General features: G+C 40.4%; 1 protein-coding gene across 1 annotated transcript in view; it reads right to left on the bottom strand.

The window, feature by feature from the left end:
• LOC117520869 (polycomb group RING finger protein 3) overlaps positions 1 to 20,885 on the bottom strand; it is a 115,047-nt gene that overhangs the window by 58,735 nt on the left and 35,427 nt on the right. The window contains exons 2-3 of the mRNA XM_034182201.1: positions 7,539 to 7,648; positions 7,235 to 7,352 (exon numbers count right to left, since the gene is read on the bottom strand). Coding sequence (XP_034038092.1) covers positions 7,235 to 7,352; positions 7,539 to 7,553 — 133 coding nt within the window. The 5' untranslated portion in view covers positions 7,554 to 7,648. The remainder of the gene's footprint in view (positions 1 to 7,234; positions 7,353 to 7,538; positions 7,649 to 20,885) is intronic.

Raw genomic sequence — 20,885 nt, 5'->3', positions numbered from 1 at the left:
ATCTTAAAAAAAACTTGGGGCACAAGTCTGAATTTATTTTGGATCTTCTCTAATTCACACAGTGTCAAAATTATACTGTACATACAGGCTCAAATACATACAAACACCCCCACTAATATTTGGTTATATGTCTCTTAGCAAGCTGCAGCCCGACCAGATGATCAAGAAGGTTCTGGTGTAATTCCGGTTGGATATGTGACCACTCTTCTTGGTAGCACTGGTTGGTTTACTGACAATGGATGGAGTTCTGCACATCCATATTTCTTCATGGAAAGCGGAGTTGCATCAGGTAGGGCATCCGGGGTAAAACCTCTGCCAATTCAACATGCAGATCCACCTTGGGTCTGCTGTAGCGACCCCAAGCGAAAAAAAAGGGAGCAGCCGAAGGGGCTTACTTTGATGACAGTGGATTGTAGATTTCACAGTGATGGTTTCCTCCATGGCCAGCAGCCTTTTAGGTCATGGTGACGGTGTGCTCTCTAAACAGTGGATGATGTCACATTACCTCTCTGATGCCTCCAACCCCATCAGTCCTTTAGTCCCGAGTAGGGCTGCAACAAACGATTATTTGGATCATCGATGAATCTGATGGGGTTTCGACACGATTAATCAATTAATCGGATTAGTGGGGAATTTTTTTAAAATGTGCCAGGGAAACAATTTTTCTCTCCTTCCATCACTTTATTTAACAACAGAACATTATTTGATAACTTAAAATGCTTGAAAATCAACAAATCATCAAATGTCCCTTGGCTGTTGAAATATAAAATAATAAAGAATAAAACAGTTTATAATAAAGAACAAAATAATTATTTCAAATGGCACTGCTTTATCAAAGTGCTGAGTTGCCATAAAACAACACTGAAACATATAAATGTTGTAAAATATATGGTGAAAAAAAGAGGTATTTCTGTTGCTGCAAATGAGCAATTAGCATAACTAGTAACCATAAAACCTAAATCAAAAACTGTAGCCTGACTCATTATATGTGCAACATTCTCTGTATAACTTGTAAACTGTGGTCATTTCACAATGACACATGTGACTCATGTCTCTTTCTCTAAAATTGTATTGTAGAATTATTAGTTAATATTACCATTATTATTGCTAGTATTATTAATATATAAATAAAACTAAATTAAAAAATATTATAATTTGTAATACATTTGACTCTTTTACAACAACAAACGCTGAGCCATTAATTATTATGCAGAACACAAATGCACAAACATGCTCAAATGCCAGCAGCTTAATGCTAACTTGAACATTGAAAATGCCACAGACATGCTAATGCATTAGCATCGGCGTTAGCATAAAATACATCTATCAACTGTTTCAGAAGACCATAACAGGTCAGTTTAACATAAAAAAGGTAAATATTCCTCACAGACATATGCTCTTTAGGGTTTTAGTGGGGAAGAAATGAAGATAAAGCGAAATAAAACAAATAAAACCAACGAAGCAGCAGCTCGAAGCACTCCTTCACTGGTTCAAGATTCAAAGCAAAGCTTGGTTGATTATATGGAAGAAACTAAACATTTGCGGTAACACAAAGTCATTTAGCAACTAATCAATGACTAAATTAGTTGACAACTATTTTAATAATTGATTTTAATCGATTAGCTCGATTAGTTGTTTCAGCTCTAGTCCCAAGTTAATTCCTGGGCCTCATTAGCCAATGATGTAAAGTCTGTATGGCACCATGAAACTTCTCAAGATGATTCCTAAGTGGAATCCAAAATCATTGTCTTAATTCTTGAGATTGTTTATTTTTTCCTGCTTTTAAATACAGTAAGGAAAAGGTCTCCAATTAACTCAGAATTATTTAAGTGGTCATACTCATTCAAAAAGTTTAAATAATCTTCTGAATTCTGTTCTTCAGTGCGGTTTAAATAGGACATTGTGTATGTAAACCTTTGACCCACTGAATAAACTGACAATGAAGAAAAATGAAAATTAAAAACTAGTTCTAGCAATCATCTTGCAAGTACTATTTTAAATAATGTACAAAAATAAAGTATACATTCTAAGTCTCTAGCACATTTGAAGCAAGCTTGGGTTTAAAAGTTTTCAGCCAAGGTAAATTTATGGCCTCAGCTCCTTGTAGAATCTAAAAAACAAGACTAACATGAATTAAACATTCTAAAAACAAAAGCAAGTAGAAAAGAAAGTTAAAGAGACGAGACCAGAACCAGAAGCCGTTGCTGCTGTTCTGGATCAAAGCTGCGTGCGCCGAGGGCGCGATGGTTGTGAGGAAGTGTGTTTGAGGAAACTGTACCACAAATGCAAAAAAAGCTCTGCCATAACGCTGCTTTTGCAAGAAAAATGAACAGCAGCCGTCAGGCCACAGAACCTGCAAACACACAAAACACACCGACAAGTCTACAGCTTACACTGAGAACTGTGGATTTAACTTTCTGTTTCAGAAAACATGTTTAAGCTGGATAGAGATTTGACATTTAAAATGTATAATTGTTTTTAAAAAAACAAACAAACAAAGCCTCGTTTGTTTGTACCTGCATCACAGATGGAAGAGCAGGTGGAGGAACTGCTCATCTCTGTGTGTCTGTGGTTGTGTGCACCCATGTGGTACAGTGACCAAGACTTTGTGCATCAATATGAAGTTTGCTACACAAAGTCACTTCAAAAAGAGAGAAAAAGTTCAATGTTTGGTGCTTAAAAAAAAAAATCTAATAATGGCCACCAAGGGGCTGAGCATACACAATAATGCCACAAGGCCTTCATGGATGCAATGAAATTAAATGGGAGTTCAGTTTGCCAGAAGGCACAAGGGAGACTGAAGCCTCAATGTGGTCAGTTTTGTTTTGCTTTTTTGTACAAAATCCTTCCACACTCCAACATGAAGCTGTGACTGGAGTTAAAAGCTGCCCTATACACAACCCATGCTTACCACAGAACCAACTCTTTCAGAGCTTTTATGATGTCTTGGTGGCTTCCCTCACTGGTATCGTTTTTGCACATTCACTTACTGCAGACAGATTAACGAAACAGTACCATATTGTTTGCATTTATTAATTCTTGATACTAAAATGATGACTTACTGTAAATTCAAGGATCCAGATAACTGTGTCCATCATTTCATATCTTATTATTATTATTATTATTATTATTATTATTATTATTTCAGTTTATTAAAATAATTTTTTGTCCCTGGTTGGACATTTTCTTAAAAATATTTTTATTACACAAAACTGGTTTGTTTGCATTTATTTCTGAACATAATATAAATGTGTACCTTTACATGTAGAAGGGTTCCAGTAATTCTGACTGTAACTACAAAATTATCACATTTAAAAAGGAGGCAAAACCAGCAAATGGGTTGTTTTCTTTCTGAAATGACTTGACTAACTATCAAAACATTTTATCAAGCAACTATCAGAAACCAAATTATGCACAAATTTTAAATTTGTATTTTGTTCTGTTTCACACATTTTTATTTTGCAAAATGCTGGAATACTGAATCCGTTTACTATTCTCAACACCAACATGCAGTCGGTACATAATTTTATTCATGTGATAAAAACGGACATAAAAGCACACGATAGAGTGCAACATTTAAATAATAATGAGATTCAAATAAATTTAAATGAAATACTCGAAACAGAAGCTGAAATCTGGATGTGCACCCCATCTGAAATACCTTAATCGTCCATAACAAAGTGACTTCAAAGTAGATACACACACTTCATTATACAAATAATGAAAGCTCACGAGTGCAATGGTAAGAATATTTGAAATATTGTTTCTATTGCAAGAACGAGGAAAAAACATTCATTACTTGTTTTATATAACACTCACACTTTAGTTTGGGACTTTGCGAGGCGGCACTGCACAGGCTGCAGTGCCTCCCCCCTGGCTCGGCTATGCGGGATGGACCCTGCTACAGCCTACAGTCATTTTGCCTCAATTCAGATGACGGACTGTTTCAAAGTTTAGCACACATAAACAATATCAAATGTATATGTGTTGTTTTAATTCTAATGTGTGCCATTATTACATTCAACTAGTAATAATTGTGGATTAATTGCTGTATTTTGTCTGAGGTAATTGGTGTGAAGATGAATTTTAGGGATCAATAAAGTTGTCTGAACTTGAACACCTAAAATAGGTCCTTGTCATTTGATATTTTATTAATTTATGAACAAGGGGAAAGGGACTTACATTTTGGTGTGTGTCAATGGTCCTTTGACGTCCATAGGTTCCAAACAGTCCAACGTGGACTTTAATAGCAGTCCAATCCAATCCAAAACTGTGGTCAGTCAACTTGGAAAAACAGTCAAGATAGTTTAAAAAGAATACTGACGATGTAGTCTGTATATGATGCCGTGCAAAAAAAAAAAAAAAAAAAATCCCTGCCATGTTTGTTATTAAGCCAAGCGCTGTCGCCACTAGTGTGCGCACTGTGGCCGTGGTATGCAATAGCACAAAAAGTATATCACCAAAAGTGCACGCTAAATAGAACCAAAATTGCACAGTAAATGGAACACAATGGCAAATTGTATGAATAATCCATATCATGTGACATACAAACCACCAATCAAATGGCAAGGATCTATTTAGGCATTATATAATAACAGTTAAATCCCTCGATAAGTCGGACAGGTTGATTATGGGATGGTTATGATAAATCTCCCATTACTTGTCCCTCAGACAGGGGGGTTGCAAAGTTAGTGTAGGGTCCCGGTTGTCTGGGTTCAGTTAGAAACACATTAATGGAGGATCACAGTGTTCCTCTATTACAGCTGTGAGAAGTTGGATGTCTAGTAACTTTCTACTTTTAAACTCTGATAAGACTGAAATGATGGTTCTTGGTCCAGTGAGACATCACCATCAATTTGACCAGCTAGTACTTAGCTTAGGTTCATGTGTTATACATCATACGGACAAAGTGAGGAACCTTGGAGTAATTTTTGATCCTATGTTGTTCTTTGACCTCCACATTAAAGATATTGTGAGGACTGCTTTCTTCCATCTGCAAAATATAGCAAAGATTTGTCCCATCCTGTCTATGACTGATGCTGAGACTCTGATACATGCATTTATCTCTTACAGATTGGACTACTGCAATGTTCTATTTTCTGGTTTACTGCAGTCCAGCACTAGGGGTCTTCAACTGGTTCAAAATGCTGTTGCCAGACTTGACACGAAGCAGAAGGTTTGACCACATTACACCCATTTTGGCATCCCTTCATTGGCTTCCTGTCTCTTTGAGATCAGATTTTTTAAGGTGTTGTTATTGGCCTATAAATCTGTTCACGGACTGGCAGCTCCCTACCTGGTCGACCTGGTTGAGCCCTACGTACCGGCTCAGACCTTGCGTTCACAGGGTGCAGGACTGTTGTGTGTTCCTAGGGTGAACAAAAAGTCGGCGGTTCACAGAGCCTTTTCCTATCGTGCCCCGGCTCTGTGGAACAATCTGCCCACGACAGAACAGTCAGACTCTGTGGAGATTTTTAAAACAAAATTGAAGACATCTTTTTTCCCTGTTTTATCGCTAGTATTTGTGTGTCTTCTTTTATTGTTTTTACTTATTTATGTTTTTATCCTGTGTTCTTTTTTAATCTTTTAACTCATTTTGTTCTGCTTTTTTAAGTTGTGTTGTGTGAAGCGCCTTGAGGCAACCTCATTGTGAATTGGCGCTATATAAATGAATAAAATTAGAATTTTAATACAGACTGCGGATCATATCCGGTTCATATCCGCATGGCTCGACCGCAAACTTAGACTATGACAGAATTTTAGAAAAAGCAAAAAATGACTCCAGCATCACGACTTTAGGCACAGATATTGTCGTTCGCTTTGACTGAAGATTCTCAGCTAATGATGTACCACCCTGTGAACAAGAGATGAAATCTCTAACCTGCTTTTGAAAGCTAATGTGTGATTTTACCAGGCGGTGACAGGAACCTCATTTTCTCAAACCTCATGTTATATTACTTTTCACATTTTCCATTCTCATGTGTGCAAACTTCTAAATGATGTCTAATTAGTCTCTGTTCCACACATTATGTGTAACAGCGTGGCACCCGTTCTGTCAGTCAGATTGTGGAAGCCTTTGGTTTTTGGGTGACACTGTTGTCGACCTCGACTTTGCGGGCGATGCTGTGATCTTTACAGAATTGATGAATCCCTCGACTGCAGCACTTGAGAGGCTGAGTGAGGAGTTTAAACATCTGGGTTTGCACTCAAAGACTAAAAGCCAGGTTTTCAATAGTTATGTGGACTCAGCCATCAGAAGAGGATTTGGTCAAGTGTTGAACTTGCAGATACATGCACTTGGCCGTGACATACATGTCTCTGGGTCCTTGGCCTTTGAGATTGAGAGACGTATGGGAAGAGTGTTTTGAGTCATGAAGTTGCTGGACAGAAGTGTTTGGTGAAGTAACGAGAGAACTCGACCCGGATTAAGATTAGCCCAGGTCCAGTTCCCACCCTGGGGCCAAATTTGAGTCAAGCTGACTTCTCCTGTATCCTTTGGTGAAGCTGATGCCTCTGAAGGAAAACAAAAAAGGTCTAAGTCTTCAGGGTTCCTTTGCTTGCTGTGGAGTAAGACGATTACCGTATTTTCCTGAGTATAAGTTGTGGAGTTTTGTTTTTGTTTTGTTTTTTTTGGGGGGGGGTTACTACTTTTGGAGGTCCTACAACTTATACTCTGGAAAGGTAGCGGTATTTGGTACTAGGGCTCTTTAGAGGGTCCTTGGGTACCACTGCAATAACTGAGTCAAACCACTGGTTACTTTGAGAGACATAAGTAGTCTAACTTTTATTGTGGGCAAACATCAGCTACGTCATGTGTTTTTCTGGGTATATGCCAGTACGTAGGTGCCTCAGGATTAAGGATCCCAGTGGCTGCAGAAGGCCACGCGCCCACGTTTCACCTGGCTGCAGCAGGTATGTGGCTACTTTTGAGAGTTAGGAATGGACCGCTTGTCTGACTGGCTGGTTGCCAGCCAAGACCCACGGTGATTCTGTAGTGTGATGCTTACTGAATTGGGGGTCAAAAGGTCAAGGTATTTGGAGCATTTAAAAACAATAAAAATACTGTGAGTGCAATACCTTCTTTTCTAATTACCTGACTGTCATTGAAAGGTACTTTGTAAAAGGCTTCTGCAGAAGAGCCCCACTTGTCAATCATAAGATTATCAGCATTTGGCCACGGCACCATGAGTTGGTGCAGATTGTGTGCTTATTTTAGCTGAACGAGGGGACTTACAGGTGTGCAAACACTCCGTGACGGTGGTGGCGTCAATCAGGTAGCCCTCACACAAGCGACATGTGATGTGGGCATTAATGTGACACAGCTTTATCTTCCTTGTCAGCATGTCGGGGTTCTGAGGAAAGGCAGAGAAAATTCAGCTAATTAAAGTTTAAAAATAAATAAACTCCATTAATACTACGTTGTGGGGGGGTGTAAAAAAAAAAAAAAAAAAAAATCAGATGTGCCAAAAAACTAGTTTTAAAAAAAGCCTGATCGAGGCCACGATAACTTGTAATGTGAACGTGGTCATTGTTCTTACCCCTAATACCGCCATGCGTCGACTGTGGATGGTGCAGTGTCCACGTCTCTTCCTGCAGTTGCGTGGCCAACAACGTTAGCTCCACATCATGGAGCGCCTCTCATTGGAGCCTGGGGAGGGTTTAAAAAGAGAAAAAAAAAAAAGGCCGGAAAATACATATTAAAAAAACACATCTGAATAGACTGAATTATTTAAGTCACCTGTCAATGCAGAACCAAATTACATTGTGGTTCCATGAAAGCAGGAAGAATTGTTGCTTTACTGTTTTGTAAAGAGAACATATTTAGGTTTTGTTCTTATGAAATACAGATTAGTGACATGACCATGAATTGTTTGTTTTCCTCTGGATTTTTGTTGCAGTTACAACAGGACAAAATAAATGAGAAATCTAATCAACTTCACAAAATGTTGCTCCTCACGCTACCGTACTCATCTTTTTCTCCAGACAGAACAGAGGAGCAGCGGTGACGAGTCGCGGCATCACATCCAATGATTCAAGGTTTAAATGTCAGAGTCTGATTACTGTAGTCAGGAACACTGTTTTATCCCCCTCCAATAGTACATAAAAAAGACTCTGGTACAACAAACTCTGGTAACAACAGTAAGAAGTCTGGTCGGCTGCCTTTTCGTGGCTCGACACACCGTGAAATGAGTCCGGCTTGTCCACAGTGATGAAATGTGGAAGGACGAGCTGCTGAGAATACACACGGCACTGCTCCCGAATAGAGACATTCCTCGCACTCCTGCTTTTCGTTGTGTTCACATGACACCCAACAACTCCTCTGTGATGTAACGTTTCATCATCTTTTACTGGGTTTAGATTTAGGGGCGTTCACACCAAGGACGCACATTACGATGGTACAGTATCAACAGCAACAGTTTTTAAACCATCATCAGGATTTCAACGCAACGCGTGACTCGGACTAAAATGAGCACGCACGCAAAATTATAACCCTGTGTGCATGCATACATGCAGAGACGCACATGCATAATCCTACCTATCACAGAGAAGAAGTGCATGTATATAACGCTTTTCCATCTGAATCAGAAGGTTAAAGTGCTTTACAGTGATGCCTTTCATTCACCCGTACACTTGCACACTGATGTCAAGGTGCCACTCATGACACACCGGGAACAAATTGGGTCCCTCCATGATTTTCCGGCCTGATCGGAAGGAGCGCCATTCCTTCGCCTTTAATCATGAATAGCAAATTGGAGCATGTTTTGAAGCATAACAGTAACTTCTTCATCCATCTTTGTCAATCTTGCCCAAAACTCTGTATATGTAGTACTTGTGTTTTTTTCCCTTGTTTTTAGTTATTTTTTAGTAAGCTTGTGAAAGCCCAGTTGTGTCTTTGTTATTCTTTTGCTTTGCATATGTTCTTTGTTAGTGTTTTCATTGTTATTGTTGTGCTTGACTAACATGGACGCCCTTTCTGTTTGCTGCAAGACAAATCTACCTACGGATACAGATAAAGTCACCTGAACCTGAACCTAGTAGTTGCGGCCATCGCTGAAACCACATCTGAAATCAGGATCCAATTTTTTGAACTGTTAAAAACTTTCATCGCGATTCTCAAGATCGTTGATAGTAAAGCCCCGTTTACACATAGACGGTAAGAGCTCCCGGAAGCGTCCCGGAAGAGTTTTTGGCCGTCTTAAGAATCAAACGCAGTTGTTAACGCCGGCACTAGGGGGCGTGGCTTAGTTCCGGCTTTACCGGGAATCGTCGAAAAAATTATTCAACATGTCGAATAATTCCGGGAGCGCTCCCAGAGAATTCGCCTGACGACGGTGACAACGCGAACAACGGCGTTTGATACTTTTTAATCGCCGTTTCATCCTGCCCCTTCCTCCTGTAGTGTTGCAGTTTACACCGCCATAATTGGCGGCCGGCGTTGTATCCCTAATCAACGCCATGTAAAACGGCGATAGAGCCCACATCGGCATCCTCAAGGGCGTTTTAACCGGCGACAGAGGCAGACAAAATGGCGGCACTAGCGGACAGTACGTCATTCTAAATGCCACCTCCCGGTTATCGCGTTCCAAACGGCCGATAGGCCGAGGTCAGTATAAAAACGCTAGCGCGCTGCATGCAGGCCTCTCACTCGTGGCTAGCTCCAGATATTTTTGCAGAGAAGCTCCAGTATGCCTCCTAAAAAAGAAAATTGGCAGCGGCAAGGACTTACCAAGAGGTCTGGTTCAGAAGCAGGAGGCCTGTGGTGGAGATGGAGCAACACGTTGAGGAGGGGGAAAAGGAAGGAGAAGAAAAGGCTGAGGATGATCTCCCTCCCCCTGCAGTGACAGAGGCATGTATTCCTGCTTCTTCAGCCTATTATACTCTGGGGGCGGTGCCTATATGCAAAAGTTCCTGGAGTAACACAGGATGTGCCTGGATAAAACCAGTGGTACACAGGGCATTATCGGCGGCAGCAGAACACCGCCATTCTCATGCGCGTCTTAACCTGCGATTGTAAAGGATAGAACTGGGTATTAACCCCGTTGCCTGACGTGTGCCGGATGCTACGGCGTCAAAATGCCGCTTTATTCGGCAGATTTAGCAGTGTTTTATCCGCGTATTTTCGGCTAGTACAGCGGTCAAAACGCCGGCGAAATGCTCTACCCCTTTCCACCGCGAAAACAGCCGGAACTACCGCGAACTTCGGTCTACGTACTACCCGCCGACAAAACCGTCTATGTGTAAACAGGGCTTAAGCGGTAACTTCGGAGGATTTCTAGTCTTAACGGCTTCAATCGTGTTCAAATGTCTTTAAACAGGGTGTTCATACTGACTCTGACTTGAAACTTGTTTGATCGCGCTCCATCATGGTTAAAAATATCAAGCCAAAACAGTATTTTTTTTGCAGTTTTTGTTCAAAGTTGAACAGCTCTGGCCAATAGCGAAATTGTTTTTTTTTTTTTTTTTTTTCATTTTCGGGTAAGTTGCCGGGTCTGCACTTTAAAAACCAGCCGGTTGCTGGGTCTGCACTTTAAAAGCCAGCCTGTTACGAGGCAAGCCATTTAATCCCGTTTTTGCACTTTGATTGTTGGCAATCGTAGCAGAACGGCACCCTGTGGAACAGCCCTGTTAGATATATTTGATTTGTTTTCTGTCACTGAACCTTGGAAAATTCAGGCAAAAGCAAATAGCGTGCCCCCTATGGCAATGCGTAAGTACCTATATGCGGTAGACAGAATTGCACACAAAAACATCAGACTTCTTTTGTACTTGTGTTCTCACACTGCTGCAGAACATGAGAGAATGCTGCAGGTTATTTGGAAAAAAAAAAACAGAAAAAAAAAAACTGTCCCTGAAGGTGCATTCAGGGACATTTCAGGATACCAGTTATATGCAAGCTGAGACCATTTGTAAAAGGAAGCCTGTCCCCAGTGTACCGTATTCAGCACCACGTTAAACACAGTTATTCAGTCAGACTGGTTCATCTGCTTTGCTGGACACCTGCCAGGCATTTCTACTTCACCTGCAGATCCTGATTAGAGTCTAAACATCCGTGGCTGAAAGTGAGAGTAGAAACAGAGCTTTCTGGTTTGCAAGGTCGCTATAAAAACTGTGCAACAATTCTGAATGTATTCCTTCCCCCACTTTTGCTTCTGGTCTACTGAAACCTTGCGCACATATTTCAACAAAATGTAGGAAGAGATTCATTAGTAACAGAGATGCGTCAGTATTTTAACGATTGTAGCTAATTTCACGTCTGTGTGGTTTAAGACCTAAGTGTTCCAAAGGAATCAAATACAAAGTCAGGAGATGAAAATAAAAGGATCGGTTCCTGGTCCAATTACCTTTTTGTCACAACCTAAATGTCCGAAATGTGAAATTTTGGTCTGACTATTTTAAGTGTCCTGTAGTCTCAATATTCTTCAATAACTTATATAATCACTTATATAAAGGCAAGTCTTTACAATTTGAGTGTATATAGTGGGGGGAGTTTAGGGTACTGAATATAGGTGGTGCTCAAAGCATATTACTTTTTGTGTGTTTTGAGAATCTTGTATTCAAAGTACTCTTATCATATCCAGACCCTGGAACCTACTGGACTGGTACTGATCCCCAGAAACAGTAGCAAGAAGTGGATAAGAGTCTAAGAACTCCCTCTGGATGGGACACCAGTCCATTGGAGGTTATGTCCTCAAACAAGACCAGCACCTATTTCTAGATGGGTGGACACCTGACACCAAACAATTTTGTTAACAATGGCAACAAATAATAATGAAAAATGAAAAATACAACCAACTATTAATTAATTTGGACTGTCAATCATTTCGGTGCATCGGGAGTGATTTGTTTCTGGGTTACCCCCTCACACAACTGTAGCTTAGAAATCATTTGACAGCGTGCTATTCTGCTCCTTTTTTTCTTTTTAATCTTACTGGTGGTCAGCTGACAGTGACGTAACATGAAAAACATTTGTTACAGCCTGCTCTACACGTCAATCAAAGTTAGAGGTTTTAGAAGAAGGCGCAAGATGTCAGAATCTGACATTTGTGCCATTTTTTTAAGCCCTCACCAAATAAAACTCTGCACTGCTCTTAACCACCTCACTCCTGGAAGATACTTTTGCACTCCAGAAGTCTTTCTTTTTTATTATACACACTCTCACCATTTGCATATCTGTTGGTCCCGTTAATACTCTTCAATAACTCCTGTTTTACACCCAACAACTGCATTGTTGAAGTGACCTTACAAAACACACAAAATTTTATCTGATTTGCATGAATGTTTTTTTTTTTAATACCCCAAACAGCAGCTTAAGTCGGCTGTTGTGAATCACCTGAATCAGGGCTGCCAATTTGCGGCCCGCGGACCACGTTTGGGCCAGCACTGCAATACCAACTTTTTAATTTTCATACAAATGAAATATGCCTAAAACTTTACATTGTTTAATGCCTAATATCCATGTATACATAGAAAGTAAAATGTGATTACTTTTGAGAATACATCATTTATTTTAGATAATAATAGGGATTTAAGAGACACAACCTTATGGTCTCAACTCCACTACTTGAACTTTCAGTTAAGAAATTCCTTAAGGTGGTTTGATTTGTAAAAACATTGAATTGTATTTGCTTGGGATTTTAGAAACATTTTTGCAGACTGACCTGTACTTTATATTAGATACAATTTAAAAAAAATGGCATGAACATGAAGGTTATAGGCTCCATTCAAGTAAACAACTCTAAGCCGCTGATGTAACATCATTAACTCCTTAAGCAAACGTACCCAAATGAATGAGACCTTCAGAAACAATAAGTCTGGAGATTAACAACATTTGCAGTCAATTATGAGCTAAACAAAAGTCTCAGTAGCTGATGAGTACAAACAAACACGCAGGGGGGAACACACACACACACACACACACACACACACACACACACACACACACACACACACTCTGGCTTGACAAAGAGCCCCTGTTGGCCTGCCTGTGGATTTTGGAGTGTTTGGCCTCGGTATAAATTGGCTGCCAGCTGGAGCGACGGACACTGAAAGCCTGCATTAGTGGACGGAGCCGGGAGCAGAGGCCTCTTCTTGTTGCGGAAGCTTTGGCTTCCCATCAAGAAACACACGCGTACACACACACACACATTCACACATAAAGTTAAAAAAAAAAATCCTAATCGCTCTTGCCTGAGTATCTGTTAAAGCAGACAAGTGCTTATATACATGCAATTGTTGTTTTGTGTTAATTCTGTTTGATGGCTCACAATCTCCCAGCCAGGACTTAGTACAACCCCTGGCAAAAATTATGGAATCAATCATTTTTCAAGATGATAATGCATCTTGCCATAGAGCAAAAACTGCAAAAACATTCCTTGCAAAAAGACACATAGGGTCAATGTCATGGCATAGGGTCAATGTCAATGAGCAGATCTGATTTGATGCAGGTGTTAGTTTTGGGGATGAAAATTTACAGGGTGATTCCATAATTTTTTCCTCAGAATTGAGTGATTCCATATTTTTTTCCTCTGCTTGGTCTAAAAAAGTAACCGTTACTGACTGCCACAATCTTTTTTCATGATTTCTTATAGTGTTTCTTAAAGCCAGAAAGTTGCCATTTGAAATGACTTTAGTTTTGTGTCATGTCTGTGATCTGCTTTTTTTCTACAAAATTAAACAACTGAATGAACATCCTCTGAGGCCGGTGATTCCATAATTTTTGCCAGGGGTTGTACACTGGGAAACGAGACGCCATCCAACGCGAGGCAAAACGCACCACCACGTGATCGTCTCAATGCCAAGAAGCAACAACAGCTGATTGACGCAGCACTGAGTTTGAGATTTACAATACACACAATCAGCTGTGAAGCCACTAGAACCATTAAAAACAGTACACAACGAAGAAAACTCTGTTAGAACAACTACAAAATGAAAATGGCAGTTTTGAAAAGAGGCTCAATTCACTCCTGATTATGCCTCAGAGTGTCTTCTCACTGTGGCCTCACTCTTCTCGTCCTTCCTGGTGGCACCATCATCAGCATTGACCTCCATATAGAGCCTGGATCCTCCCCTATGCCCAAACAATCTCAAAATTAGAGAAATGAGATTGGGACACAGAGCATATCAGGAGACGACTGCTGAGGATGCAACTACCAAGTAGGAAGAGAAAAGGAGGCCAATGAAGAGGCATACGAGGTCTGTTAGAAAAGTAACGGACCTTTTTATTTTTTTCAAAAACTATATGGATTTGATTCATATGTTTTTACGTCAGCCAAGCTTGAACCTTCGTGCGCATTTTTTCAGAAACTGTTACAGACTGGCAGCTGGAAACCATTCAAAAAATTTATCTGGCTTTCGGTGAAAATTTTACGGGCTTCACAGAGAATAAGGAGTGTTACTACAGCTTTAAGGACGGCCCACAATGGCGCACGGCGCGCCACGCTCCTAGCCCCCATCGAGAGGCAGAAACCACCACATCATTTCTAAACGGATGGCTGTGTGGAGCCGGGACCGTCGTGTGCAATTTCTCTGGTTATCACAAGAGCTGGACATCAGCCATTTTCCGGCAGATTTCACTTTTAACATTATTCTCTGTGAAGCCTGTAAAATTTTCACCGAAAGCCAGATAAATTTTTCAAATGGTTTCCAGCTGCCTGTCTAACAGTTTCTGAAAAAATTCTGATGGAAAAAAAGCCCAAATCATTCCGCCATTTCCTCACATTGAAACAACGACGAGAGGGGTGGAGCAGTGCTCGCTCAAAGCCTGCCCACAGGCGAATGACGCAACCGACAGGCGTGGAAAAACTCACCCATGCGCACGAAGGTTCAAGCTTGGCTGACGTAAAAACATATGAATCAAATCCATATAGTTTTTGAAAAAAATAATAAAGTACGATACTTTTCTAACAGACCTCGTATGAGGTGGTGAAGGAGGACATGCAGGTGGTTGGTGTGACAGAGGAAGATGCGGAGGACAGGGTGAGATGGAGATGGATGATCTGCTGTTGTGAACCTCTAACAGGAGCAGCTGAAAGAATAAGCCTCTCTCGAGTGACTTATGTCAGAAGATCTGGAGTGAGATTGGTACAGAGACAAAAGATCCTTAAGTGAAGCATTTTAAATAAGCTTCACACTATTTCTACATTTCCTGTGAAGCTCATTGTGACATATTAAGTCAGAATTCTGGGTGTCAGAGTCCTCTAACTCTTCCTGAGGGATCCTGAGATATTCCCATGCCAGCCAGTGGTGGGCACAGCTAACCAAAAAGTTAGCTCTGAACCTCATTTATTCAATTTATATAGCGCCAAATCACAACAGAGTCGCCTCAAGGCATGTCACACAAAACAATTCAGAAAACAAAATAAAATGAATTAAAACATTAAAAAGCATAGTAAAATAATAAAAAGCAAAAAACATATGTAAGATGCCATCCAGTAGATGGATCAAAATGTATAGAACACTGTCATCCAGGAGATGGCAGTGTGAATGACGCCCGGTTATCAATCAATCAATCAATTTTTTTTATATATAGTGCCAAATCACAACAAACAGTTGCCCCAAGGTGCTTTATATTGTAAGGCAAGGCCATACAATAATTATGTAAAACCCCAACGGTCAAAACGACCCCCTGTGAGCAAGAACTTGGCTACATTGGGAAGGAAAAACTCCCTTTTAACAGGAAGAAACCTCCAGCAGAACCAGGCAGCATTTTGAATTAACTGAAGGCTTTTTAGGGAACTTTTAGGACAACCTGATAATAATGAATTACAATAGTCCAGCCTAGAGGAAATAAATGCATGAATTAGTTTTTCAGCATCACTCTGAGACAAGACCTTTCTGATTTTAGAGATCTTGCGTAAATGCAAAAAAGCAGTCCTACATATTTGTTTAATATGCGCTTTGAATGACATATCCTGATCAAAAATGACTCCAAGATTTCTCACAGTATTACTAGAGGTCATGGTAATGCCATCCAGAGTAAGGATCTGGTTAGACACCATGTTTCTAAGATTTGTGGGGCCAAGTACAATAACTTGAGTTTTATCTGAGTTTAAAAGCAGGAAATTAGAGGTCATCCATGTCTTTATGTCTGTAAGACAATCCTGCAGTTTAGCTAATTGGTGTGTGTCCTCTGGCTTCATGGATAGATAAAGCTGGGTATCATCTGCGTAACAATGAAAATTTAAGCAATACCGTCTAATAATACTGCCTAAGGGAAGCATGTATAAAGTGAATAAAATTGGTCCTAGCACAGAACCTTGTGGAACTCCATAATTAACTTTAGTCTGTGAAGAAGATTCCCCATTTACATGAACAAATTGTAATCTATTAGACAAATATGATTCAAACCACCGCAGCGCAGTGCCTTTAATACCTATGGCATGCTCTAATCTCTGTAATAATTTTTTTTTTTTTATGGTCAACAGTATCAAAAGCAGCACTGAGGTCTAACAGAACAAGCACAGAGATGAGTCCACTGTCCGAGGCCATAAGAAGATCATTTGTAACCTTCACTAATGCTGTTTCTGTACTATGATGAATTCTAAAACCTGACTGAAACTCTTCAAATAGACCATTCCTCTGCAGATGATCAGTTAGCTGTTTTACAACTACCCTTTCAAGAATTTTTGAGAGAAAAGGAAGGTTGGAGATTGGCCTATAATTAGCTAAGATAGCTGGGTCAAGTGATGGCTTTTTAAGTAATGGTTTAATTACTGCCACCTTAAAAGCCTGTGGTACATAGCCAACTAACAAAGATAGATTGATCATATTTAAGATCGAAGCATTAAATAATGGTAGGGCTTCCTTGAGCAGCCTGGTAGGAATGGGGTCTAATAAACATGTTGATGGTTTGGATGAAGTAACTAATGAAAATAACTCAGACAGAACAATCGGAGAGAAAGAGTCTAACCAAATACCGGCATCACTGAAAGCAGCCAAAGATAACGAAACGTCTTTGGGATGGTTATGAGTAATTTTTTCTCTAATAGTTAAAATTTTGTTAGCAAAGAAAGTCATGAAGTCATTACTAGTTAAAGTTAATGGAATACTCAGCTCAATAGAGCTCTGACTCTTTGTCAGCCTGGCTACAGTGCTGAAAAGAAACTGGGGTTGTTCTTATTTTCTTCAATTAGTGATGAGTAGAAAGATGTCCTAGCTTTACGGAGGGCTTTTTTATAGAGCAACAGACTCTTTTTCCAGGCTAAGTGAAGATCTTCTAAATTAGTGAGATGCCATTTCCTCTCCAACTTATGGGTTATCTGCTTTAAGCTACGAGTTTGTGAGTTATACCACGGAGTCAGGCACTTCTGATTTAAAGCTCTCTTTTTTAGAGGAGCTACAGCATCCAAAGTTGTCTTCAATGAGGATGTAAAACTATTGACGAGATACTCTATCTCACTTACAGAGTTTAGGTAGCTACTCTGCACTGTGTTGGTATATGGCATTAGAGAACATAAAGAAGGAATCATATCCTTAAACCTAGTTACAGCGCTTTCTGAAAGACTTCTAGTGTAATGAAACTTATTCCCCACTGCTGGGTAGTCCATCAGAGTAAATGTAAATGTTATTAAGAAATGATCAGACAGAAGGGAGTTTTCAGGGAATACTGTTAAGTCTTCTATTTCCATACCATAAGTCAGAACAAGATCTAAGATATGATTAAAGTGGTGGGTGGACTCATTTACTTTTTGAGCAAAGCCAATAGAGTCTAATAATAGATTAAATGCAGTGTTGAGGCTGTCATTCTCAGCATCTGTGTGGATGTTAAAATCGCCCACTATAATTATCTTATCTGAGCTAAGCAGTAAGTCAGACAAAAGGTCTGAAAATTCACAGAGAAACTCACAGTAACGACCAGGTGGACGATAGATAATAACAAATAAAACTGGTTTTTGGTACTTCCAATTTGGATGGACAAGACTAAGAGTCAAGCTTTCAAATGAATTAAAGCTCTGTCTGGGTTTTTGATTAATTAATAAGCTGGAATGGAAGATTGCTGCTAATCCTCCGCCCCGGCCCGTGCTACGAGCATTCTGACAGTTAGTGTGACTCGGGGGTGTTGACTCATTTAAACTAACATATTCATCCTGCTGTAACCAGGTTTCTGTAAGGCAGAATAAATCAATATGTTGATCAATTATTATATCATTTACCAACAGGGACTTAGAAGAGAGAGACCTTATGTTTAATAGACCACATTTAACTGTTTTAGTCTGTGGTGCAGTTGAAGGTGCTATATTATTTTTTCTTTTTGAATTTTTATGCTTAAATAGATTTTTACTGGTTATTGGTAGTCTGGGAGCAGGCACCGTCTCTACGGGGATGGGGTAATGAGGGGATGGCAGGGGGAGAGAAGCTGCAGAGAGGTGTGTAAGACTACAACTCTGCTTCCTGGTCCCAACCCTGGATAGTCACGGTTTGGAGGATTTAAGAAAATTGGCCAGATTTCTAGAAATGAGAGCTGCTCCATCCAAAGTGGGATGGATGCCGTCTCTCCTAACAAGACCAGGTTTTCCCCAGAAGCTTTGCCAATTATCTATGAAGCCCACCTCATTTTTTGGACACCACTCAGACAGCCAGCAATTCAAGGAGAACATGCGGCTAAACATGTCACTCCCGGTCTGATTGGGGAGGGGCCCAGAGAAAACTACAGAGTCCGACATTGTTTTTGCAAAGTTACACACCGATTTAATGTTAATTTTAGTGACCTCCGATTGGCGTAACCGGGTGTCATTACTGCCGACGTGAATTACAATCTTACCAAATTTACGCTTAGCCTTAGCCAGCAGTTTCAAATTTCCTTCAATGTCGCCTGCTCTGGCCCCCGGAAGACAACTGACTATGGTTGCTGGTGTCGCTAACTTCACATTTCGCAAAACAGAGTCGCCAATAACCAGAGTTTGATCCTCGGCGGGTGTGTCGTCGAGTGGGGAAAAACGGTTAGAGATGTGAACGGGTTGGCGGTGTACACGGGGCTTCTGTTTAGGGCTACGCTTCCTCCTCACAGTCACCCAGTCAGCCTGCTTTCCCGGCTGCTCGGGATCTGCCAGGGGGTAACTAACGGCGGCTAAGCTACCTTGGTCCGCACCGACTACAGGGGCCTGGGTAGCTGTAGAATTTTCCACGGTGCGGAGCTGAGTCTCCAATTCGCCCAGCCTGGCCTCCAAAGCTATGTATAAGCTACACTTATTACAAGTACCATTACTGCTAAAGGAGGCCGAGGAATAACTAAACATTTCACACCCAGAGCAGAAAAGTGCGGGAGAGGCAGGAGAAGCCGTCATGCTAAATCGGCTAAGAGCTAGTAGCTGCGCTAAGCTAGCAGATTCCTAAAAACACGCAAAGTGAATAATGTGTAAATAATTTAGAGGTGATTCAGCAGAAGGAGTGCTTTAGTTAAGGCACGTAAAGATTACACTGGGAAACAAATCGTAATCTAGATAACTAGATCAATCTAACTGCGCAGATTAAACAGCTAACAGATACAGAAAAACACCGCTGTGCTCCGGAACAGGAAGTGATACAATACCGCAGTGAGAGCCAACCACCAGTAGAGGCAAGCAAGAGCATATATAACAAGGTTATATCACCTTGTGATATAACCTTGTTATATCACAAGGTTGTTGCTGCCTGGCTGAATCACAACCTTTCAGTTTTGCAAATGGCTTTTTTTAACAAATGAAAAAAATGCCATATTTTACAAATACACATTTATTTGTAAAAACCAACACACGTTAAGTTTTGTGTTAGCTAAATGAATGAATCAAACAGTAACTGCAGGCTCAGTTTACCCATAATGCAGTTTGGCATCTGTGTGTCTTAATGTTCTAAACTTTTAAAATTAAAATATATGTGTTATATTTTCACTTTGTACAAATAACAGAGCTGACATTAACGTAGATTAATTTGGTTTATAAATCAAAACCATAAGTCAAACCTGTTTTCCTTTTGAGGACATCAGCATCACGACTAGCCCGCTGTATGCTGTAAAGGGTAATGACTTTTGTTTTGTTTTTTTGTAGTAGCCTGGCGGCCAGGCCCCTTCTGCTGGGGTAGAATTGAGCTCAGCTCCTCTTAGCTGCCTCACTGCTGCAAAATACATAGCAGACAGGAGCCAACAGGGTTTCTAAATGTTTTCACCTTTACTAATTATGTTTAAAAAAAACGTTAGCCATCTAAAAGTTATTAAAACTAAATTTATCGGAAGCTAATTGGTCCGCTGATGGTTTTTGAAGTTAGCTGAAAAGCTAATCTGCTGACAAAAAACCTAGCTTCGATAATTAGTGGTTAGCAGATTAGCGTAACTGTGCCCACCACTGATGCCAATGAGAAAATATAATTCCCTCCAGCGTGCCCTGGGTTTTCCCCAGGGCCTCCTCCCAGCTGGACATGTCTGGAAGATCTCCCCAGGGAGGTGACCAGGGGACATCCTCACCAGATGTCTGAACCACCTCAACTAGGTTCTTTTGATGTGAAGAAGCAGTGGCTCTATTTAGAGTCTTTCCTGAACATTTGAGCTTCTTACTCTATCCCCAAATGTAAGCCCAAATACTTAATGGAGAATCTCATTTCCCCCCTTGTATTTGTAATCTTGTTGTTTTGGTCAGGAGTTAAAGCACATGACCATAGGTAGGATAGGAGTGTAAAATGACTGCAAAACCAAAAGTCTTGCCTTCTAGTTCAGCTCTTTCTTCACCATGATGGTCAGTACAGTTTCCCCAAAACCTCAGATGCAGCTGTAATCAGTCTATCATCTTATGTTCTATCTTATCCCCACTTGTGAACAAGACCCCAAGATACTTAAACTCCTACACTTGTGGAACTAACTCTCCCCTGGCCCAGAGGTGACAATCCACCCTTTCCCAATGGAGGACCACGGCCTCAGA

This window comes from Thalassophryne amazonica, chromosome 11, assembly GCF_902500255.1.
Source record: "Thalassophryne amazonica chromosome 11, fThaAma1.1, whole genome shotgun sequence".
NCBI lineage: Eukaryota > Metazoa > Chordata > Actinopteri > Batrachoidiformes > Batrachoididae > Thalassophryne > Thalassophryne amazonica.
The sequence above is the reverse complement of the archived record's forward strand: the minus strand, read 5'-3'. Positions and strand labels throughout refer to the sequence as shown.